Source organism: Equus przewalskii, chromosome 14 (genome assembly GCF_037783145.1).
Source record: "Equus przewalskii isolate Varuska chromosome 14, EquPr2, whole genome shotgun sequence".
Taxonomy (NCBI): Eukaryota; Metazoa; Chordata; class Mammalia; order Perissodactyla; family Equidae; genus Equus; species Equus przewalskii.
Window position 1 is genome coordinate 58,530,400 of NC_091844.1, and position 25,484 is coordinate 58,555,883.

Consider the following 25,484-nt stretch of genomic DNA (forward strand, 5'->3'; position numbering starts at 1 on the left):
ATCACCCCAGGCTTACCTAGTTTTTATAAAAGCTCTACAGGTGATCTCAGTTTATAGACCTACTTAATATCAACTGAAATAGTTAAATAAAAGACATACATAAATTATACTTGTATTATACCTTTTTAAATGTCCAGCTAACTAGTTAGCTGGAATATGATATATTTGTAGAGATCTACCTAATGCTTTAAACACATAAATATGTTATGTTTAATTTGATAATAAGGCAAATTTATTTCGATAGTTTTGCAGTGGTTTTCTTAGTGTCAGATCAGCCTCATCAGAGAGTAATACAATCTGCAACTTTACATTTTTTTAAATGTTTAATATTGATTTATATTTATTTTTCCCATTTATGTATTCTTTTTCTTAGATTATAAGCTGTTTAATATTACCTTATTGAAAACCAAGTTTAAAATGTCTTTTTCTTTACTAAGTGATTAGAAATAAAAATTCTCTCAAATATTAGAAATAGATAATCACTAAGGAATTTTCTTTCTTTCCTGAGCATAGTACACTTCTTTTTAGCTGTTTACTAGGATATATATACTTTCCAAAGATTCTTGGTATTGAAATGTAAAGTGCTTTTGTTTTCATTGACTTTTTTTTTCTTTCTAAGTAATTTTTAAAATTTTATTCTTAATTGTGGTAAAATACTTTCATTGACTTTTTAACATTACCAGACTTATCTAAGGAGTTGTTCCTAGAAATGTAGCTAATTCTACATTTCTAAGATAGCAAGATATTTCTAAGACATTTCTAAGGTACATTTCTACATATCAAAGAAATTAAACATTAATCTCTAAAATCTTGCAATTAGATGAAGAACAAGAGGCACAGAATGCTTGAATTCTAGAATAAATTCCCCTCTGACACACCTGCATCTAAAAGACCAGTGTATATTCAACAAGATGTCAGACTCACCAGTTAATTCTATTGCTGAGAGAGGATGCATCAAATACAGTAGGAAAATGATTTGACTGATTGACTGTACCAGTCTGGAAAACAGAAGAGCAGCATGCCTGACTGTGAAAGCATTGTATTATCTTCCAGCTTCCAACTATTTACCTAAATATGTATTCTCTATAGTGACACTATAGCCACCCCTAACCCCTAATCTACATTATTGTATTTACTAAATTTTTTAAGTCATATTTTTGTTGGGAAAACTCCAAATTTTTAATTCACTTTTGTCTTTGATTCCCAGATGTATTGTAGAAACTGAAAACTTAGAAGAAAGAGTAGCTGTGGTGAATCGAATAATTGAGATTCTGCAAGTCTTTCAAGAGCTGAACAACTTCAATGGCGTCCTTGAGGTTGTTAGTGCTATGAACTCATCACCTGTTTACAGACTAGACCACACGTTTGAGGTAGGTTTGTACAGGTGTTTTTTAAATGAACTTCCATTCCCTGTTCTAAGAATCAGGATTTTAACAATTATGATCTTTAATTTTTAAGTGCCTCTCTTGTCTTTTCAGTAACAGTTTAAAAGACGGAATTATCTAAATTTCGTATTGAATTTGTTGCTCTTTTTAAATTAGGCATTCTCATTAAAATACATTCACAGGTCCTAGCCTAAGTTAGAAGAAGAAAAAGCTTTCAGCACTTAATTTGTAATATATAATGTACAAATAAATGCTTATATAATTTTGTAAGGAAGAACAAGATAAACTAGATTACACACACATGCACTTCTTTAAGTTTGTGCTAGAGTCCATGAAGATAGTTTCTTTGAAGCAGTATTATCATTCTTAGAATCAAACCGATACTGCTTTGTTTGGACTTTACTCTTAGCCTGTCATTTTTTGGCAAAACCTGATCCCTTTTGTAAACTTATGCTTCCTAAATATTTTTTTTTTGTAGCAAATACCAAGTCGCCAAAAGAAAATTTTAGAAGAAGCTCATGAATTAAGTGAAGATCACTATAAGAAATATTTGGCAAAACTCAGGTCTATTAATCCACCATGTGTGCCTTTCTTTGGTGAGCATTTCTTCTTGCATTTTGTGTTTTGGGATAAAACAATACACTGATTTTCATTAAACGTGTAATATACCAGCAGAAAATACTTATTTAACAAGTACTTAGCACCTGAATCCCTTATAATTTTTCTCTATTAGGACTTTTTAAGATCAAGCCCAATATATACATTCTACTTTTTATTTCCATCCTGGGCAGCCATTCTATATTATATAATGCTTACTTGTGTTTCTATATTCATAGAAATCATTTTATTTTAATAAACATTCTACAGAAAAGGCATGGCCATACTCATCCATATTTATAATTGTGTTTCTTAGAAACAGTCTCACATGCGTAAAAATCATAGCATATGTGCCTTTGGGCCGACACCTTCAGCACATCAAAATTTTAAGCTCTTTAACTACCCTCTTTCCCTTCTGCACCAGAGGAAGGAAGTGCCTTTTTCCTCTTTTTAAAACTGAAACATCTACCATCTGAATCTCCTCCCTTCCTGTAGGTTCCTCTCTCTTATTCCATCACTTGTTCCCTGTATTTCATATCTTCAACATCTCTTTCACACTAGTTTCTTTTTTCTGCCTGAATATATCTCTAATGATTCTTCCTCTGAATGCTTAGAAAAATTATGATCTCGAAAACACATCTGGCGTTTAGTCTTTTTAGTCTGTGGTATATTTCCTTACAGCCTTTTCTTCATCTATATCTTTTCCATATAGCTTTAAGTTTTACTGCACATAACATTGTTATGTCTTGATATTTCTTCAATTAACATATCATATTTTCCCACGTTTTTTTGCTCAGGCTTTATAACCAACCACTTTTGTATTTACTTCTAATATTTTTGTGGTACACATTGTATATAGTTGTAATTGTATGACATGTATACATTATTATTTACTTTTTTCACTTATCATATCTTAAATATATTGTCATGTTTTATTAATCTTCATAATTATCATTTGTAATGCCTGCATAATATTCCATAAAGTTGATATGACAGTTTATTTAACTATTACCCTGTGATGGACACATACATTGGTTCCAGCCCTTTTGCTTTCCTAAATAATGTTATAATGAATATCCTCATATTTATGTCTTTTTTTAATGTTTTTGAGAATATTTTCTTGAGATAGATAATCAGAAGAGAAATTATATAAAAGGTATCAGTTTTTTAACTCTTGATACGTATTGCCAAGTTACTTTCTGAAAGGTATTTATGGTCATTTATTTATTTTATATTGATATTTTAATATAATATGTAATATAATATTAAATATTAATAGATATTTGTTTATCACTCATTTATTCATCAGAAGTGTATGACAAAGCAAATTTCATCCCATTATTTCTAACTTTGGGTACTTCTTTTTTTAAAAATGTTTTCATTTCTGTTATTTTCACAGATTAAAATTACTACCTATTAGTTATATTCATTTTCATTCTTTGATTACTGTGAACATTTTCTCATACATTTGTTTAATATTTGCATTCCCTCTTGTCCATGTCCTTTTTTATATCTGCTGCAAATATTTTACCAATATGCCTTTTAGTTTTTATTCTTTGACATATAGTATTTTTAAATTCTATAATCTGTCCATCTTTCCCATTATGATTTCTATTATTTCTAACCTTAAAAAGTTCTTCCAGTCTAGTAATTTCATATTCAATCATATTTTCTTCTAGTTTTATGACTTGCCTTTTAACATTATATTTAACTCTTTAATCAAATTGTAGTCTCTTTTAGATACCATATGAAATATTCAAATTTATTTCTTCACCAAATTGTTTGTTGATCCAGGTTTATTGATTAATTCTTCTTTATTCCCATTTATATGTGGTACCTCCTTCTTTAACAAATACTCTTTCTATTAACTTCTTATACTAATGCCCCAGTTTTAATGATTGGCACTTTATAATAAGTGATTCTCAACTGGGAGCAGTTTTTGTCCCCCAGGGAACATTTAGCAATGTCAAGAGACATTTTTTATTGTTCTAGTTGGGAGGTGCTAGAGGCATCTAGTGGATAGAGGACAGGAATGTTGCTAACATCTTACAATGCACAGGACAGCCCCCACAACAAAGAATTATTCAGTCCAAAAGGTCAGCAGGACCAAGGCTGAGAAACTCTGCTTTATAGAGTTTTCATATATAATAAAGTTGGTTCTTTAATATTTCTTCGGTATTTTCTTTGCTAATTCTGTCTCTTTATTTTTCCAAATGAACTTTATAATTTGGGGGAAGGGTAATTCCCCAAAATACAGTTGGAACAATCTGTCAATTAATTTGGAAAGAACATTTATGATATTTAGCTTTTTCCTCGGTATTTTTGGTTATGAATGGTATTCATTTTTTAATAGTCACTTACCCTTAACTCCAAGAATTTTTTTAATTTGCTTCATCTCCATTCTTGTTTTCCTGTCATTTTAGAATTGACTATATGTCTCTAGCATCCTGGTCTATTCTCCAAATGCTTTCTCTTCTATTCTGAAATAATATGCTTCTTTCATTCATTCAGAAACATTTGTTGAATGCCTCTATGTGTCAGGCCCAGGGCTAGGTGTTGAGAATAGAGAGAGAAATAAAACAGTCTCATCCTCAATAAACTCCCTTGAAAGAGTAGAAAAATAAATTACATTACCATGTAGTAAATATAATAGTGTGTTGTAGAAATCCGTAAATCGAAGTGTGAGCAAAGTGCTATGGCAACCTAGAACCCTGAGCAGCCACTTTTTCCCAGAAAGGTTGGGAAAGGTGTCAGCAAAAAGGTGAACCTCACCCCTCTTCATTATTTGTGTCATAATGCTCTGCTTTCCTTCTCCCTAGAACAGCTGACTCCAGAGTAGGGTATGTAAAATGATCTATTGAAAAAAATAAGCTTTAACAGTATATAATATTTAGGCCTATGTATATATTTGTACTACATTTTATATTCAAAAATTATATATATATATTGAAGATGTATGCTTAAATATTTTTTACTGATTTAGCTGATGCTTACTGATTTTTTTACTGATTTAGTGTTGGTCAAAGTTTAGACACCACCTCTTTGTTTATTTGTTCTTCTTTTAACTAGCCATTAATTTGTCAGAAATAATTTCCAAATTTATCCTGAGCTCTCCCAAAGTGCTACTGGTAAGCATTTTCACAACTTCATTCAAATGTACTTTTAACACCTACAATATCCCGTAACTTATTATCCCCCATGTTCCCAGTGTTAGTCATTATACCACCACCCATTCCATCACCCAAGCACAAAGCTGAGAGTCTTCCTACTGCTCCATCCTCTGCCCAAACCAGGTAATCAATTCTTATGGAGTCGACCTCTTAAATATTTATGCACTCCACTCCATCCCTGAAGACCCTAAGATAGCTCTCATCATCTCACCAGGACTACTTTTCTCCTGTCAACTGATCTTGCTGGTTCCGGTCTTAACTCCTAACCCATCTGGCTTCACAGTACAGCCAGAGTAATCCTTCCAGAATGCAGAGATGCTAATAGTCTGCTAATTACCTACTGGATAAAAATTAAGCTCTTTAACAAAAGGTTCTTTACAGCCCAGTGCAGGTGCTACTGCCCACAAACTCTTCACAGTTGGGCCATCAATTTGTGACCAATATGGAAAGTTGATTTGGGCTGCCATTAAATATGTGTACTCTTTTGGACAAGTTTGTCAGACTGAACACTGAGCTAAGTGGATCATGCAACTTACTGTAGAGGAGAATATAACTGGCTGCAAGTAAAAGAGCCAACTGACAGGCAGACATGGAAAATAAAAGAGCCTGTACATTCTAGACCACACGGTAAATTTGTCTTAGGAACATATAATCAAGAATGGCCTAGGTGCTAAGAAATAGCCAGGTAACTAATATGCTTGATAACTGGATACTTTTTAGAACCAAATAGGCATTGATGTCTATCATGTTTCATTGCTGACTTGTTTACTATTGATTTTGAGTCATTTAATCTTTTCAAGAATGTGGCGCAAAATTCTAGTATTTAAAAGTATGCCTCTACCACAAAAGCATTTAGAACCACTAATCTATGATTAGAACTAAAGTGCCTGTTACTTTGTTCATTCTCTTCCTCATCCAGTGCACAACCTGCAGTGATGGGGAAGGGATTAGGACTACTAATCCCTTGCCTATGTCTAGCCTCACATCCCGCCACTCTTCCTTCACCCCACACACCAAACCCCTGTGGTCTAGCCATACCAAACAATATGCTGTCTCTAAGTATGCTTTCTAAGCTTCATCACAGACAGAGCCTTTGGACACACTGCTGCTTTGCTTAGAATACCCTTCCACCTTATTCTACTCATTAAAATTTTGTTCATTTTTTGAGACTTATTTTAAGCATGACCTCATCTATGATGCTTTTTCTACTCCCACCAGCTCAAGCCAGAGTTAGGTACACCTCCTTTGTGCTCTCATAGCATTTTATGCATTACTTACCAAATTGTACTGTAGTAGCCCACATTCAAAGCTTTGAGTTCCTTGAGGTCAGGGACTGTCTCTTGTTCATCTTTGTATCTGCAGTATGTAATGCAGTGCTTGGCATACAGCAGACTCAGTACATGTGTGTGGAGTGAATGAACTCACATTTTCCCCAAAGCATCATAGTCAGTACTTTAGGGGAAAAGGCAGAAGCATAAGAGAACAGAGCAAGAATAGCAACAACAGCACCAACAATCACAACCATGCTAATTAATCATTTACTTTTGTCAGATCCTATTCTAAGCCTATACATAAATTTACTCATTTCTCACAGCAACCCTGCTATCCTCATTTTATAGATAAGAAAACCAAGACACAGAGAGGCTAAGCAACTGGCATGAGATCACACAAGTAGAAAGCAGCAGAGCTGGCTCCAGAACCTTTATGTAGAACAGAAATGAACTAAAGTGTTCCTGGCACCAGAGCGCTGTGTAAAGCACTAAAGTGCCTGTTACTTTGTTCATTCTCCTCATCCAGTGCACAACCTGCAGTGATGGGGAACAAGAGCTCACTTACCAGGTTGCCACTAATTCTAGAAGTACTGAAGACCAGAATATACATAAATTATGTGCAGTCCTGTGTTTGATAGGCTTGCACATCCTTGCACACTTCCATGAGTAAGCCTATCCAAACAATACTACCTCTGAATTCCAATGAGAACTTCTTGTGGGGACTCTAGAGCTGAGTAAGCAGAAAATGTGACCCTCTGAATTTAATGGTTTCCCCTTTTGCCAAAAATATGTATTATTAAAGAGTTCCTTTAAGAAAACCGTGACTTACGTCAAATAACATGTGATTTGGAAGTATGGAGAATTGGTTATTCCTCCTGAAAAATCTGTTAATTTTGTTAAACTTGGTCTTCCTTTTTCTTGGGTATTTATAAACTTAAGTCTGTCACACAAGAATTTGAAACTTACAAAAAATTTTTCTCTTGATATTTACTTAGTTTGTTGTTTTTTCATAGAATGGAAATCATTACCTTGATTCTTTGGTTATGGTGATTGAGATGGTACAATGTAACATGTCTACAATTACTGAGAAAGAAAAAAACTAGCTTTTTCCTTCTTTATTCTTGAAATAAGTTCATTATATCTTCTAGGAATTTATCTAACTAATATCTTGAAAACAGAAGAAGGCAACCCTGAGGTCCTGAAAAGGCATGGAAAAGACCTTATAAACTTTAGCAAAAGGAGGAAGGTAGCAGAAATTACAGGAGAGATCCAGCAGTACCAAAATCAGCCTTATTGTTTACGAGTAGAATCGGATATCAAAGTAAGTTAAATTATTTGAGGATACATATTTTTGATTAAGTTTATAAACCACTTGATGAAAAGCAGGTTTATTTAGTAGAGGGAAAAAAGGAAAATAAAACAAAACATTCAAATTTTCTTATGTTAAATATTTTCTTAAATTATTATCATGATTCTCAAACTGAATTAAAAATAATATTAATAATTGTTTATTTCTTTGCATTTGTTTTAGAGGTTCTTTGAAAACTTGAATCCAATGGGAAATAGCATGGAGAAAGAATTTACAGATTATCTTTTCAACAAATCCCTAGAAATAGAACCACGAAATCCTAAGCCTCTCCCAAGATTTGTAAGCATTCATCTATTTATGTTTCTTTTACATTTATATATATTTTGCAGTTGTCATCTGTATCTGGTGATGTCATCACTACCATATGTGTTATACAGATTAGTTTTCTATAAAGGCATTCAAGGATGAAGTGTACATGTGATGGATAAAAGTAATGAATCAGTGCTTAAGAAATATGTTCAGGAATATCCCACTTGGTTCCAAATAAATGAACATTAATATTAATCTGAATAAATCTGGATATGATAGATGAAGAAATTGGGCAAATATGTGAGTTTTTATTTTTTTACAACAAGAAAATGTTAATTCAGAATGTATTTTAAGGGCAAGAAATTTGATTAATTTATACTAATTCACTTATAGCAAATACATGGACTTACAACTTTTTTGAAGTAATAACTTATTAGAACTTATAACCATGAATCATTAGCCATAAACATAATAGGTTTGGCTAAAGATACTTTTTTTATCAAAGTTTTTTAACAAAGTTTTTTAACTTTTTTAACAAAGTTAAACAAAACTTTTTTAACAAAGTTTCCATTGTTTTTTATTACTTGCCAGTGCCTGGCCAAATTTATGTACAGTATCATCACCTCACTGATCTGAGTATAATCTCTCTTATTCATAAGAAAGTCAAGAATCAAGAAGTAAACATAAATGGCTTCTAAGTAACCAAGATAAATCTCATAATGTCTATGAACTAAAGCTTATGTGATTACCTCACAAGAAATTTTCTCAAGGCCTATAACAGTTTTTTAAAAGATGAATTAAAAACAGCCAATTGGAAACAGCTATATAGTCTGCTCCAATGAGGCATGCTGATATCACTAAGAAATGATCACTCTGTAAGAAAATTCCATAAAACTAACACACACACAAATGAAAACTCAGTCACTTTAACACGTTTGTAAACAGTTCAAATGATCCTGATGGCATCACTGTATTACATAGTAAGGTATCATAATTACTAATAATGATCCTGGCTTTCCCAGCAAGGTTAAATTAGCTCAACATAGTCTGTTTAAAAAGCCATAGAAATTTACAATATATCTTGGAAAGATTTCCATCCAAAAATATTAGAATAACAAATACTCTGGTATTTATAGGACTAACACTCAGTTATTTAAAGAAATACATTCCCTAATAATTTAGATAGCCAAGGCTTTATGGAAATTGGATGTTAATGCTTTAACTTGGACACTTTGATTTGAATCATTATGTAACTTTATTAGTGGTTTATGGTTTTCCTAGATATTAGTTGAATTTTACCAGGCATATATAGAAAACTTTCCTTTCTATTATGGTGTGGTAAGTATTGTGTTTCTTTTGATATGTCTACAGCCAAAAAAATATAGCTATCCCCTAAAATCTCCTGGTGTTCGTCCATCAAACCCAAGACCAGGTACCATGAGACATCCCACACCTCTGCAGCAGGAGCCAAGGAAAATTAGTTATAGTAGGATCCCTGAAAGTGAAACAGAGAGTACAGCATCTGCACCAAATTCTCCAAGAACACCGTTAACACCTCCTCCTGCTTCTGGTGCTTCCAGTACCACAGATGTTTGCAGCGTATTTGATTCTGATCATTCGAGCCCTTTTCACTCAAGTAGGTGCTAAAATTTTGTTTTAAAGTAATTGTTAGTATTATATGTGCTACAAGTAAAAAGGAATCTGTATAACTTTTTTATTTTTTGTATATTTGTAGACAAATCAAAGACCATTTCAAAAGATATTATTATGAGGCTGGTCCCATGACATAGTGGTTAAGTTCAGTACACTCTGCTTCAGTGACCCAGGTTCGTGGGTTCAGATCCCAAGCATGGACCTACACCTCTTGTCAGCCATGCTGTGGTGGCATCCCACATATAAAAAAGAGGAAGATTGGCAACAGATGTTAGCTCAGGGCCAATCTTCCTCAGCAAAGAAAAATATATATATTATTATAAAAATATAAAACATTCTAAACCCCAACTTATAATTTTTTGAAAATCTGTTGAAAACCTCTCTTTAAATTTATTATACTTTACTAAAAAGCTTGGTGATGAAATTGGCAATTTAAACTTCATTTGAGCATTTGTTTTTGATTGGTGGATTTAAAATCCATCCTTAATATCCAGAGGAAACAAAGATGACTCCTAAAATCTGCAAGGAATGTCAGTCCAGTGCCTCCAGAATTATTGTATTTGAATACTGCTCAGAGTACACCATTCCCCTCCCACCAAACTGTAGTTTCTAATTGTGCAATGCATCAAATTCAAGCTCCTCCTTAACCCTTTCTCAGTCTATGCCATCCAGCAGATGGTATATGGTGCCTGCTAATAAACTGCCTCTGCTTTCAAGCCCAGCCATACAGATTTCACAGATTGCGTACTATTGCTCATCCTTTTCTTATCTCTAGATCAGTGCTGTCCAGGAGAAATATAATGTGAGCCACACATGTAACTTTAAATGTTCTTATAACCATGATAAAAAAAGCAAAAAGAATTAGGTGAAATTAACTTTAATATATTTTATTTAACCCAGTATATGCAAAATATTGCCATTTCAATATGAAAATTAATATAAAAATTTATTAATGAGATATTTTACATTCTCTTTTTTGTTCTAAATCTTCAAAATCCAGTATGCATTTTACACTTACAGCGCATCTCACTTCGGACTAGCCACATTCAAATGCTTAATAACCATATGTGGCTAGTGGCTACCAAACTGCACAGCTCAGCCCTAGCCCCTTGAAGAGGCTACCTTTTATATCTAGATCACCTTGGTTCCACTAATTTCCTAATCAGTTTCATGTGGAACTTGAAAGCTCTAGTAAGAACACATAACCTTTTTTCATGTGTTCGTTATTAATTCAAAACTTGAGTCCACTCACCTTTAACTCTCTCACAACCACTTCCCATGCTCTTTCCATTGGTTGTTTTAGCTCAATGTACAGATCAAGTTCTACCCTAGTATTTGACAGAAAAGAATCCAATACTGAGAGGCAATGTGACATTACTGTGGGGGAGGAGGTTGAGAAGCACTTACCTAGGAGTTAGAGTCCTGGTTTCTCATCCTAGTCTGCTAGTGAGCTTTCTGGTTTTATAAAAATAGATTTATGTGCCTTCTGAGGATCAAACTAGATTTTTAAGCTTTCTTCCAAGAATCTAACTTTTTAACAAAAATCAATTTAAAATTATTCTTTGGAGGTATATGATTTTGAGATGTGGTCCAGAATCCTATTTATTTTTTCCTCTGTTATACATACATTTGTAGTTTGTCTTGTCTTGTTACCACCTAAAGTGCATTTGTTTTGAGAGTTACTACATCTTGCTTTATTTGGCTTCTGAGGATAATGGAGTCATGTTACACATGTAGTAAGCTATCAGGATGTTTTTGATGATAAGTTCAAATAAACACCAGGTAAAAAAATTCCCATTTATTCTCCCCAACTCATCAATCCCCTAAATTAAGTAATAAAATAAAACCAGCACTTTTTGTTGTCTACCTGACCTAAAATCATTATTTATTCTGACCCATTTAACTGTTTACAGGGTTTTTTCCTAGAGCAGATGGTTATGGTCTATATTATAAAAATTCCCACATAAGTAAATTATTGAAATCATGTGAAAACCATCAACTGCAAATTCTACTTCTCTTAGTTTAAGAAGTAGCTAAAAATAAAAAGTGGAAAACCAGGAGATAAGCACCATCACATTCCCTACTAGTGGAAGAAGGAATCATTTTGGAATGCAGTCCTCTCGATCAGTGCCTTATCATATGTGGCAGTGGAATAATATTAGCTTAAATAGCTGGATAAGTGGAGAAACCATTGTTCCAGGAGTTAGACTTTGTAATCTTAGCTTTGAGGGTTTTCTCAATTTCTCTTTCTTTGTGATAAAGAAAACTCGTATTACTATTTCCTTTGCTCTTAGAAAAACTGAAAATAACTGATTTTGAAATCAAATAAACCAGCATAACATAAAACCATCTGTATGCTCAATTAGTCCCTTACTTAAAACTTCTCAGTAGCCTATGTGTATTAAAGGTCCTCATCTGCTTTTGACCCCACTTCTGCTAACAGATCTGCTAGTGCTGTGGGGCGGTCACCAGAGTGCCCAACTTTCTACCCACTGTGTTGCCACCAGAGCGAACACCTACTTCCATGTGTCTCCCTCAGGGCCTGGCAAGAAAGAGCTGCTGTGCCTAAATTCTTAGATTATCTGAACATATTCCACTCAATAGAAAGCAGAAGAAAGTCCCATTGCTCAAGTTTTTCAAACACCGAAGTTTGACTAGAATTTTTGATTAGTTATAATAGTATTTGTTTGCTTCTTATAGTTTTTTTCATGATAATTTACTTTAAAACCAATAATTAATTTATTCAGCCAGTATCTGTTGCATATCTCACTCCTTGCAAAGCACTTACACATCTTCTCTCGTAAAGCTTGAAGTGTTACTGAGAGATGAAAATAACCCTAGTACAAAGAAATTCATAGTTAAATGCTTAACCATTGTTAAATGCTATCCTTCTTTTTGTACTATGGTTATTTTTCATCTCTCGGTAAGATTGCAAGCTTTACCAGAGAAGATGTGTAAGTGCTTAGCAAAATGCTAAATGAGTGGTGAAGACATAAATGCTGTAGAAGTGTACACAAAGATGACCACAGAATGGCAAGAATGGTCATGGAGAGCTTTTGGTGAAGACAGGGATGGGAAGAAACTGGCCACCTACTTAGTGTTGCTACATACACCCTCACATTCAGAGCCCTGCTCCATACCTTGCCCTGGCCAGATCCACCTCTAAGTGCTGATGACAGTGGCTGGGAAAAGGGGAAAGACCACCCAGCTCTCTGCTTTGTTTCTGCTGCTACAGCAAGAACGGGAAGAGGATGAAGTGTTCTTGGTAGCTTCTGGTTTGAAAGGTTGCCTGTTTGAAAGGTTGCCTGGTCGTAAAGGGGAACCAAGGTCTGACCTGGTCTGTGCTACATATGAGTTTTAGCTCTGTCCCTTAGTGTAGGGGAAGTATTCTAAGCATTTCAAGCTGGAATGCAAGGCTTTTCTTCATAGAAGAATGCTGTAGGTGATTCATTTCTCATCTCAAATATATTTGCATTTAACAGGCTTTTGTGAGTTTAAGAAGTTATTCATGATTTATATATTTTTTTCTATAGGAAAATGGTTGTTCCTATTTCAAGAATGACTCATTTATAAATTGAAGAGTATCTTCAGCAGTGGTTTCAATGCTGACTGTACATTATAATCCCCTGGGGAACTTTAAAAAAAATACCTATGCCCAGCCCACACTTGAATTAGACTGGCATTGGCACCTGGGATTCAGCATTTTTTAAAAGCTCCCCAGGGGATTCTAATGTGCAACCAAGATTGAGAACCACTGATCTGTTGTCTAGGATTTGTACTTAACAAATTAATATTACTTTTTTAATTAATTGGATTTCACTCCTAAGTCATCAATAAATTTGTTCAGTACCTAGCTGATAAGAATTTCTAGTATATATTTCTTGATTAGAACATGTATAATTCTAAGAGATTTTCCAGGCAGTGAAACCAAGCAATTAATTTAAAGTGACAAATCAGAAAAAGTGCCCCAAATTTACCAAATACTTGAATCTAAGCATGTGCTGTGTATGCATATGATCAAAGCCAAGTCTGTCTGTGTGCACGTGTGTGTTCAGTGTATGCAGAGGTCTGATCGTTCTTTCTAAAAGCCTGCAGTTTCTAGCTGTCATGAGCTTTGTGTTTTGATTTTATTCCTATATTGTAGAGCATACTACCATATTCTTGAGGCATATTTATCTCCTTTCCAGGAAAAGTGGAAAATAGATAAGTAGGTAAACACTAGAGCTGGATACTCCCTTAACCCCCGTTATGTCTTAGGTGCCTAATAAATAGAGAAGAGAATCATCGACAGAGCAAGAGCTTCATTTAATATCAAAGTATAAAAATGAATTTTAATCTTCTGCAAGGTAACTTATTAGAATTAGCTAGGTTGCGACCCTTAGTTACCATAGCCTCTAAGGAGATAATGGGATAAACTATTTGAAATTGGGGCTGTCTGGGAAATAAGATCACTGTATTAAAATTAGTCAAATTAGTAGTCTTGCCCACTGAACCTGGAATGTAAAATTATCCTCATTCTGACCAAAGAAGCTGGAAAAAACAATGGTCGAAATTATTTGAGTGATTGCCTATGGTGCAAAAACAAAAGAAAAACCTGAATTTTTTAAAAACCTCAGTCTAGTGTTATAGGGATTATTTTAGTCTCTTGGATATTTTCTGTTCAATATGTTGGTAATATGAGGCAGTGTGACATAAGTGACTCTATTGATTTAGAACCAGTATAGATCATCTGGCCTTTTGTCTCAGTCTTTCTACTTTAATGCTCTTGGTGGCTGTGGCTTTTGTGATTTTCATTTTTTCTTAAAAGAATTAATATTGCTGAAATTAGACATTCTAAATTTATCAGTGAGTGTCCTCTATAAAATGTCTAAGCACCAAATGTTTATTGATTTTTTTTTTTTAATGTTCAAGAATATAGAGAGGAAAAAGCTATATCACTTTCCAGCTTGTTTGGTAATATCCAAAGTTGTGGTTATTTTGTGATGAGAATATATGTCCCAAGAACATTTTCACAGGTATATAATAATATTAGTAAGTTAAGTTCCCTTTTGATTTTCAATTTATATAACAAATTTGTTATTTATTACTTATTTCACAAGTTTAAAGTTTCAAAGTAATCCTTAGTAAATGACATTTCTATATGTCCAGCTGAATTCTTTGCTGGAATTAGGTTTATACATTTTTTAAAAGTCTTCCAAAAATATAGGATATTTTAGTTTTCTCCTAAAAGCATTTCATTTAATTATTATGACATCAAGTAGTGAATCTAAAAGGAATCTTCAAAATTCCCAATGTCTGACATTAACTTAATTTAATTCTTTATTTTTCTGAAAAGTAAGTAGTAATGAGCTTTTACTATAGACTGTTATACCATTCTTTAAAACTAGAATGACAAAAATAACATTTTTATCATAAATAAATTTTTACAGATGAGTTGAATATATCAATGAAAGAAAAATCTACTTTTTCTTGTTTCCTTTCACAGGCAGCGATACCGTCTTTATCCAAGTTACACTGCCCCATGGCCCAAGTTAGTATATTTGGTTTAAGACTCATAATTCTTGCTTTGGCTTTAAAAATTCAACCAAGTGTAACCTTCCCTGCTAAAATTCTTCCTGGGTCTGGCAGCGTTGATACCTTGCTTGCAACATCTTAGAAGTGAGGCCTTCACTTGTGCTATCTTTTGATCAGAAATGATTTGCTTAGACTTAGATACTTTTCATGCTTTTTGTAAAACCGTTTTTCTCTTTTAGAAGAACATTATTATATGGGTGGTTTCCACATTTAACCATTTCTCTTTTCCAACTAGAGAGTTCTAAATATATTTTAATGCTCAACTTGAAAAAAAAGCAAGAGCATGCATGCGCATATGGGAATGCTGGCAGCTACATGCAGTGTCTAAACCACAAAATACACTTAGCCTGGCATTGGCATTGTAGGCAACTAACTGTTACTTGACTTTAGAAAAACTGTATTATAATTGTAACTACTTAAAGTATATGGCCTAAATATTCATCACTGTTAAGCAAAATAAAGTTCCATTGTAGATATTTGCTTTGAAATTTAAACTAACAACTCACCAAACTATTCCATAAGTTTTAAGCTAATAGATTGTTTTCTCCTCTCCTTCATACAAATGATTTCAAAATATGTACAATGGAAAACATTAATTGTAAGTTAAATTAACTTAATTGTCTCTTAAGAAAAAAAGGTAGGTGATCAAAATGTTGCTCATTTGAATACTATCAGTCCACAAAGTACTCTTTTTAAGTTCTATATTGTTATAACATTTAATTGACAAAGTAAAAGCTATCAATACTTAAAGGAAACAAAGAACCGGCCAATATAATTTTGAATGATTAAGTATCTTTTCATATCTTTTTTGTAGTGCTCATAAACTAGTTGACAATTTAGATAAATACTGTCTTTCAACGTGTAATTACTTATATCCCTATATTATGCCCTTCTCATCTTCAATGTCTATAAGATAGGTTCCAATTAGAAGCTTTATTTACCTTTTTTGTGCCAGTTCATCAACTTTTTCTTAAATCAGGTTTACTAGATTCTAGTGTAATTTCTGTTTTTATTATCCGGGCTGCCTCAGTCATCTTAAATAGCTCTATCACAATTAAAATTTTTGGATTAGAGTATGATGAACCTGATTTTGCTTACCCGCCAAGGAGAGCCTATACCTAAGCAAATGAGGAGAGACTCACCCTCCCCTAGACACTAGATGCTCTCCCCTGGCATCCTTGGAGAGAATTGCTGGGGAGATTGGTTAAGATCAGAAACTAATCCAAGAAATATCTAGTAAGGGCCGAGAAATTCTACACTGGTAAAGTCAGAGAAAAAAATGAGCCCATCACAAAAGCTTAATAAAAATTAACATTCCAAAGGTTTTTAATAGTTTATGGTCTCTCCCAAAAATCTGAGAATCAGACCCAAATAAAAAATTTCAATAATAGATTAACAGTGGGAATGTTATTTTGTTCAAGAAGCAAAATAACAGAATATCTTAGGCAGCTTTTTTTCTGAAAATTCTGCTAAGAAACTTTTGCATGCTTTTATAGCAGTTTGCTTTAATAAAGGAAATCCTATTGGGTATTGGTTTATTGAATTGTTTTTGATACTTCTATACATTTCTTTTAACAAATATAAGCAGTTCCCAGCTAAGCCTTTTCAGGATTAATAGATGAAATAACATTCCTGTGAACTTTTAAAAAAATTTAACCTCCTACAGGATCTGCTTCAGTATCATCTATAAGTTTAACCAAAGGCACTGATGAAGTGCCTGTCCCCCCTCCTGTTCCTCCACGAAGACGACCAGAATCTGCCCCAGCGGAATCTTCGCCATCTAAGGTAAAGTAGAAAATCTTGCTGTCTGGAAACTGGAAGCATACTTACATTATAATTAATTGCTTATGTCTAGTTCTCACTGGATTAGGTTGACACTTAGAGTATTTGGGCTTAATAGTATTTAAACAAAGATTAAATATGGATTTACCATGCAGTAATTTTATTCCCTTTCTTCTGAAAGTAGTTTTTTGGTATGTTTTCAAAATCCATGTAAATCTAAATTATGGGTACTGTCAAGGAAAAAACAAGTTTAATCTATAAAATAAGAGGAATGTAGTCTCAAGCAGTTCTTTAAAAACACATATGGAGAAAGAAGGAAAGACGTCTGAAGCTTTATATGAAAGCACATTTTAAGTGAAACTGTATCTTAGCATATGCTAAATGTTACCTATCTGAGCTCTTTATAGTGAATCTGACATGCTTTTAAATGGGATTTTCATGAAAATTCTGGGTTGGAAGAGACCTTAAAGGCTCATAATAGCTATTTTTTTCCACCTGTTTAAATTTCTTTTTTTGCCAACTGTTAACTGATTCAGTGGTTCTCAAAGTGTCCAGAGGACAGAGTAACTGGACAAGTCAAGACCTTTGCAGAACATCATGAAATATTGTTAAGTTTAAAATTGTAAAATTAACAGGTAACATGTTAAATCAGAAATGATCTTATGTTAGATTGAGTGATAGGTAAGCAATAGCAAACAAGAAAATTTTGAGAAAAATAAAGTAACAACTTAACATTGAGAAAAAAATTTGTTTTTTAATGAATTGGCATAACCTCCCATTTAAAACATATGGCAAACTCCCTGATCCAAACCTGAGATCGTCTAATAGCATGTTTGAAAACCCCAACTTAATTCTTAATATATTCATGATACTACATCAATAAAATTATTAATAAATGTGTTTTTTTTCATTTGTGTTAGATTATGTCTAAGCATTTGGACAGCCCCCCAGCAATTCCTCCTAGGCAACCCACATCAAAAGCCTATTCACCACGCTATTCAATATCAGACCGGACCTCTATATCAGACCCTCCTGAGAGCCCTCCCTTATTACCACCACGAGAACCTGTGAGGACACCTGATGTTTTCTCAAGCTCACCACTACATCTCCAACCTCCCCCTTTGGGCAAAAAAAGTGACCATGGCAATGCCTTCTTCCCAAACAGCCCTTCTCCCTTTACACCACCTCCTCCTCAAACACCTTCTCCTCACGGCACGAGAAGGCATCTGCCGTCACCACCATTGACACAAGAAGTGGACCTTCATTCCATTGCTGGGCCGCCCGTTCCTCCTCGACAAAGCACTTCTCAGCATATCCCTAAACTCCCTCCCAAAACTTACAAAAGGGAGCACACACACCCATCCATGCACAGAGATGGACCACCACTGTTGGAGAATGCCCATTCTTCCTGAGTTCCTCTCTACCAGGATGTACATTTTCCTAGCCCCAAATCCATTGCTGGCAATGGATGCACTGAATGTGCCAGCACTGAGGAGTTAAAATGAGAACTCCAAACACTAACGACTCTACTTCAAGATGCAGTATAAGACAATGAATTTTAACCTAGACATAATTATAAAATGAAAATGGTATTCATTTAGAATATGGAAAGACTGATCTAGAGGAATTGGACAACTGATTGCACCTGAAAATCAAGTAAAGGGACTTTTTCCAGCCAGTAGGCAGGAGTCCTCTTTTTGTGAGGTGATCTTTATCATTAAAGGGATGGAAAACACAGTCTAGTGTCCAGCAGGCCCACATGATGACAGTTTTTGTAATTCAAAATATTATGCACTTTTTAAAAAGATATCTTAAACAGGGATCTTCATGTCCTCCTTTTTTTTCCTTTGCTTTTACTCGTCCTACTTTAGAATATTTTCTGAAAAATCATTCAAAGGACTGTGAGGAAAGGCTGTGGTACCTGACCTTGTTGGAATCAAGGCCCAGCACTGTACTACAGTCCTGTTTACAGATTATTACAGTGAATTGAATGGGTACCGAGGCTTCACCAAAGAGGTACTTTTTTTTTTTTTTTAAGAATAATTATACCAATTTTAAGAATATTCCTCACTCATCCTCCCTACACAAACAAAACATGGTGGTGTTGCCTTCAAATGAGAAGTTTTGTGTCATTAAGATGACAGAAGAACTTTTTTTAAAATGTAATTGTCAAGTATACAATTTACATTTAGGAGACTGTTAATCTATACTATATTGTCATTTTCCCCCCCTCCCACAAAAGTTTACTGGTAATCCATGTCATGGCTCGTAGCTGTCCCTCTAACCATACTATGGAAATGCAGTCACCCAGTGTGAAAGGAGCACTTGCTGGGCATCACTGACACCGTTCATGTTTTACTAATAGTTGAGTAATCAGCATAACTAGAATTACCTTGCATTGCCTAAATCATGTGTATATAGTGAATGTTATATATTATACCTGGCAGGTCTGTTTTAATTTAATTGAATAAAGATACAAATACTTTGTTTGGCTGGCATATATTAAATTATTATATGGAGAAAATGGTTGATTCTTATTTCTTTCAGTTGAAACACACACACACACACATACACACACACAAACACTAAGCATAAAAGCACGTATTGTGGTACGCCTTGGTTTCTAGTTCCAGATGTATGTATTCATCTTAAAGAATGATCTAAAGTTGCAGTTTGGCATGTAGGAAAATATTTGGTTAGAATAGGATGGGTATCTTTTAAGCAGAACTTTGTAAGTTTTTTAATTTCCTAGGCAACGTGTATACAGTTTGTTAAAGTTTATATTAAACATTCTACCTTGCTTAAGGTCTTTGCTCTATCAGAACTACTCGTAATAGAACATCTACCTACATCATTAATATCATAGTATGGATTATTCATTAAGCCTATGTACTGATCTTCTGAGTCTAACAAATACTGTGACTGAAATGCATGCAACTTGTTGAAGAGAAAAAGTTTTATTAATCTCCGCTATGATGTCTGTGAAATGTGCACTATTCCATCCTTAGAGAGTCATCAGTTCATCGGTATCTGCATGTGTCCTCTGAATAATGAAGCAACATTTCAGCAGTTCTGTTAACCATGTCATTAGAGACATTTTTAGAAGTGCTGCATCGTGGTGGAAACCTAGTACTTTAATAATTTCCTATGATATTTATTAGAGCATTAAATGTACATCACAATAGTACAGTATATAGTCCTTTAAGACCAGAATGTTGATGGCATCATCAGTAAGCTATCCATCCTATCATAGCTTTTCTTATTTATTTGTTAGAGTTGAATCTTTTTTGTTTCATATCTATCTGTACCATTCCTCTTATGGTAGCCATTTTTCTCTTTGTAAAATGTCTCCTTTTAAAAGTCTCCCCCAAAATTAATTTCAAATCCACTCTTGTATGCAGAGTGTCCCTACAATCATTCATTCAACAAGTATTTATCTAAGCCTACTTACTAGTGCTGCTACAATTAATCATAATACACATTCCAGAATCTCCCATGACTTATTAGACTAGCCTCATTGTCCCTAGGATTTCCCTTTATATGTCTTATTGATCACCTCTCTTTTTAATTACCCACCTTCACTCCAAATGAGAACCTGAGAAAAGTCACATTGGAGCCCATTCAATATCTCTCTGGCCAGTGTGTTAGCCTTCAGTAAGGTAATGACCTCTTTTCAACCTGTCTGATTGTATAAACAGGAAAAACTCAGATTTGGAGCTCTAACCACACTGCTCCCAAAAGGAACCATTCTTCTACCCTGGTGGTTCTAGAAGACCACTTCACTGTGCATCAGCTTTATATGCGTTGTGGATAGAGGATATTTTTATTCTCAAGTATGACATTTGGGTAAAAATATTTTCTGCAGTGGTAACTGATTAGAAAAATTCCAATTGGATGCCCTTAAATGGAGGTGAGAAAACTGTATGCTTGCCTTCTTCACATGTGAAACATTAACTAGCTGACAAGTTTATTCTTTGTAGTAACTAAAATATACTTATTCGGGGACCAGAAGTGGCTGAGAAGAAAAACGCATCGCCAGAAAATTCTGCTTTTGAACCCAGGACATTACAAGATAGACACTGCAGTATGACTTTTTCTAAACCACATTCCAAAATGTGGAACATTTCTTTTAGAAATGGAAATGTTCTTAGATGTTTCATTATCTTTGGATCACAAAATGAAGAAAATACTTCACGGTTAAATTTAACTTAAGTGGGCTGATAACCAATATAATAGAAAGGCAGGCTTTTGACATCTAAGCACTTTTAAAAACAGGAAAAGATAAGTATGTTTCTAAATTTATTCAAAGACAGGTTATTTACTCTTCCCAGTCCTCCAGATGTATTTTAAGACTATAAATTATCAGGAAATATACAAACATTAAAAATTTGCTCAATTAAAGGTTTTGGGGTATCAAATTATGTGTTTAGTAGATTACTATGCTCTAATAACTCAAGAATGTTTTAATGGAGCTGAGTTTAACAGAGGATGCCACACTAATTATACTACAATCAGAACAGTCTAGTGAACAAGTACCATTCATGTACATGTATTCAAGTACAAGTACTATCAGTTGGGGGCTATATTATGGTTCTAAACTCTCCCTTAATGATCTTTTTCGTAAATCAAAATTAAGCAAAGAAAAAATTAGTTGGTATCTATGATCATGACCTTAATTCTCAAGTTTAGCTTATTTTAATCATGCATTTCATCATTTGTCTTTTCCTAACAGCTTAAATTCAGAGTTTTAAGTGGCTCAGCAAAACAAATAATGAAAATGGAGGGAGGGGTGTCCCAATTTATTAGTGTTGTACATATTGAGGAAAACTTTTTTTCCTCCAGATTTAGAAAGAAACAAAGCATTTATTTCTTGGCATTTCTGCTGCTATGGGTAGGTTCACTTATTCTTTTAACCTATATTGTATGACTGTTGTAAAGGTGTAGGTCCTGTTGTGTTGCACATTAATCTTTACCAGTAAAATAAACATCACAAGGTTAATATCAGTTTGACTGAAAGAATTATGCAGTAAACTTATTTATAAGGGAAAGTGATGCTTTAGTTTATTCAATATCTTTCTTTTGAAACATCTCATTACTAACTTTTAAAATAATTTCATAATCCCTTATACATGAGCCAATGAAATATTTTGAGCTCTAGTTAAAAGAAGCATGAAGTCTATATGACAAATCTAAACAACAAAAGCACTTGTAACTTGTTTTGTAAATTTCATGCCTTATTTTCCATTTTTGACACCGTAAAGTGCATTTTCTGTCGACTGTGAGCAAATTTCCCTTTTGCCTTTAATGAAAATAGTGCATTAAGTAGCCAATTGCTGCAAAATAATAAAGCAAGTTAGCTAAAGGTGGGTCACATTGGACTACCACTCAAAGAAACAAGATGCAAAAGGATAGAAGTCACATGTAGTGTGGCTTTAGGGAGAGCTCACCTGTGCCAGATGCATGCCACTTTCAGTAGCTGCCAAATGTGCCTTTAATTAAAAACATCTCTAATTCTTTTCTTCAGATCAAGTCAGCATTTGGGGGTGGGATCAGGGCAGGGGACTTTGGGGTGCAAATATCTGGTGAAACCCACCAGAGAAGAAGCCTTTGTTTGTCAAAGTGACATGTATAACTTTAGTTGAAATGTGTTTGTGTACATATATATATATATATGTGTGTGTGTATTTGCCATTGTTTAGTAGCACGGTTATTTGCTAAGATAATTGTCAAAAAAATTGCTCTGTCAATCTTACTTTGATGTAAAAGCAAAGTGCAGTCTATACATCTAATATGGCCTTTGTACCTAACCATGTTCGTAGGTAATCTTTGTACTCTGTGTGCAGCAGTATTTGGTTTGCATTTAAAGTGAAAATAATGGCTGTTATTTTTCTGGCATTACTAAGATAAACCGAAAAATAATAAAGAAAAATGCCTTATATAGCCCATAAGTCTATTATTTTTGCATGCATTTATTTTAGAGGGCAATTATTTTTAATGTCATTAGTGATTCTCATTTTAGCTCATGCTTTCCATATAGAAATAGTTTGCTCTTTATCATAGTCTTGCTTTGGAGGTGCTTTTTCCTGTATCATGTTAGTACCAAAGAAGTTCAGTACTTCCTTCTGTATCAAGCCCTATGACTGTAGTGAGTGGGAGGCCTTTGGGATGAAAATTAGTACTTTAGTGACCTCTAGTGTCACCTGGATGAAGTTTCAGAGGGCTTAAGCATTTGTATTCCGTTGAAAAAGTTTTAGTGTTTCTTGACAGGCAAGTTTTGCTGAGACCAGCTGGAATGTGGCAGCCTGACATTTAGCAATTCTTTGTAGGTTTGGTATGAAAGATACAGTTTATGGTTGTACACTGTAAAGAATTATGCAAATGTGAGGTCATTCATGGTGAACTACAGAATGTAAAAACTGATAAATCCTTAAAGGTCCAATACCTTTATTTAAAAATTGAAGCAAGTGAGGCCTTGGAGTAGTGAGATGACTTAGCCAACATCATGTGGCAGTTAGTGATTGAGACCATTGTCTCAACTTTGATTCCTGTATTTGGAGGACTGCTTTCAGGACCAGCTAAAATTCACTGGTGTTTTTCCCCCTGATTTAAAGACAAAAATCATAAATTTGTACAAATTCTATTTGTAGGCCACTGTGAAATCCTAGTATGTATTATTGAATATATTCTAGGTTATCAATTTAATAGCTATAAGAAAATAACGTTAATATTGATATTTGTCAAACCTGATTCTAAATTTGCTCTTGAAACATCACTTTGGAATTTTAACCAAGTGGTTTACTTTTTTACTTATTTTAATCATGTTAACTCATCACAGATTCAGGGCACTTAAGTCTCTAGGGTACACCCACAGCTAAGCCTGCCTCTGCAGACAGATGCATGTGGCTTCCAGAGGCAAGGAGAGCTCTGATAGAGTACAATTCCAAAAAAGCAGTTTATGGCTATTCTGACATTTTAGGACTCTTGATTCTTATTGCAGGCAAGAAAAATACCTACAGCCCATTGTTAGAAGCTAGTTTCTCTATCTTCATGCCTCTTCAAGAAAAGGAAGAATCACTGGTGGAGTATAACAAGCAGGTGCTTTGGCATCACATATCTGTATTCACATTCTGGTTCCACGACTTACTAGATGTGTGACTTTGGAGCAGTTATTTAAACAATCTGAGTCTCTGTCCCTCTTCAATACATGAGGTGAATAGATCTACTATTTGGGACATTTTTGAGGCTTCAGGGTAATACGTGTAAAGCCCAATGCCTTTCACAGAGTCGGTGCTTAATAAATGGTCACTGAAGTTATGAGGGATATATTTTCAAAGTTTGCCTGCTTTGAGAGATTTTTTAAGGGGTTGATGGTTCATCCTGAAGTCCCCATAATTTCATTCTTTACTATACAGCTTCCTTTGATGTTTACTGTCACTTAAATTGGTTTTGAGTGACCTTAGTTACAAGCATTTGATAAGGGCCCGTCTGACTGTTCAACATTCAACAAACATTTATTGTTCCAGGTACAGTTCTTATGTTAGGAATATAGCAATGAACAAAACAGACAAAAATCCATATTAATATAGGATTAATTATCTAGTGAAGATATATAGACAATAAGTTATAAAACTAAATATATTGCACATTAGAATGTCCTAACTGTTACAACAAAAAGGACAAGGTGACTGGGAATGTAGGAGACAAGGCAGGTAAAATTTAAATGGGATGGTCAGAGTCTCATGGAGGAGGTGACATCTGAGTCAAGACCTGAAGGAGGTGAAGGAATTAGGCATGCAAGTATCTGGGAAAAGGATATGCAAAGTCACAAGGAACAGCCAATTCAAAAGCCCAGAGACAGGAGCATACTTGGTATATCTGAGCCATAGCAAGGCTACTTGTGTGTGGAGAGGAATGAATGTGGGCAGAATAGGGGATGCCATCAGAGGTTTAATGGGGTCCAGATCACATGTAATAACTTTGGCTTTTGTTTGACAGAAATAGCACCCTTCGAGGGTATAAGCAGAGAAGTAACCTGATCCAATTTACATTTTAACAGGACTGCTCTGGCTGCCATGTTGAGAATAATTGGGGGTTAAGAGTAGGAATAGGGAGGCTAGCCCAATAGAAGGCAGCTTAGTCAGGGTGATAGCAGTGGAGGTGGTGAGAAGAGATCAGGGTCTGCATGTATTTGGAAGGCAGCCAATTTGCTGACAGTCTGGATGTGGGGTGTAAGAACAGAATTGTCAAGGATAATTTCTAGGATTTTGACTTGAGCAGCTGGAATAACAAAGTTACCATTACCTGAGGTGGGGAAGATATAGTTGAAACAGGTTTGGACATGTTACATTCAATAAATATATTAGACATCTGAGAGATACCAAGGAGGCAGCTGGCAATATGAGTATGGAGTTTGAAAGAGAGTTCTGGGCTACAG

At 34.4% G+C, this 25,484-nt stretch overlaps 2 protein-coding genes across 18 annotated transcripts in view; one reads left to right on the forward strand and one right to left on the reverse strand.

The window, feature by feature from the left end:
• Positions 1 to 22,993, forward strand: part of SOS1 (SOS Ras/Rac guanine nucleotide exchange factor 1) — a 151,233-nt gene extending 128,240 nt beyond the window's left edge. The window contains exons 16-23 of one of the 2 annotated variants that reach the window (XM_070572867.1): positions 1,208 to 1,370; positions 1,864 to 1,981; positions 7,572 to 7,744; positions 7,955 to 8,071; positions 9,413 to 9,677; positions 15,180 to 15,224; positions 16,935 to 17,053; positions 17,971 to 22,993. In XM_070572867.1, coding sequence (XP_070428968.1) covers positions 1,208 to 1,370; positions 1,864 to 1,981; positions 7,572 to 7,744; positions 7,955 to 8,071; positions 9,413 to 9,677; positions 15,180 to 15,224; positions 16,935 to 17,053; positions 17,971 to 18,462 — 1,492 coding nt within the window. In that variant the 3' untranslated portion in view covers positions 18,463 to 22,993. The remainder of the gene's footprint in view (positions 1 to 1,207; positions 1,371 to 1,863; positions 1,982 to 7,571; positions 7,745 to 7,954; positions 8,072 to 9,412; positions 9,678 to 15,179; positions 15,225 to 16,934; positions 17,054 to 17,970) is intronic. The other variant, XM_070572868.1, reaches the window with a different exon arrangement.
• The window catches only part of ARHGEF33 (Rho guanine nucleotide exchange factor 33), a 117,349-nt gene that overhangs the window by 16,011 nt on the left and 75,854 nt on the right, over positions 1 to 25,484 (reverse strand). The gene's annotated exons all lie outside the window — the stretch shown is intronic.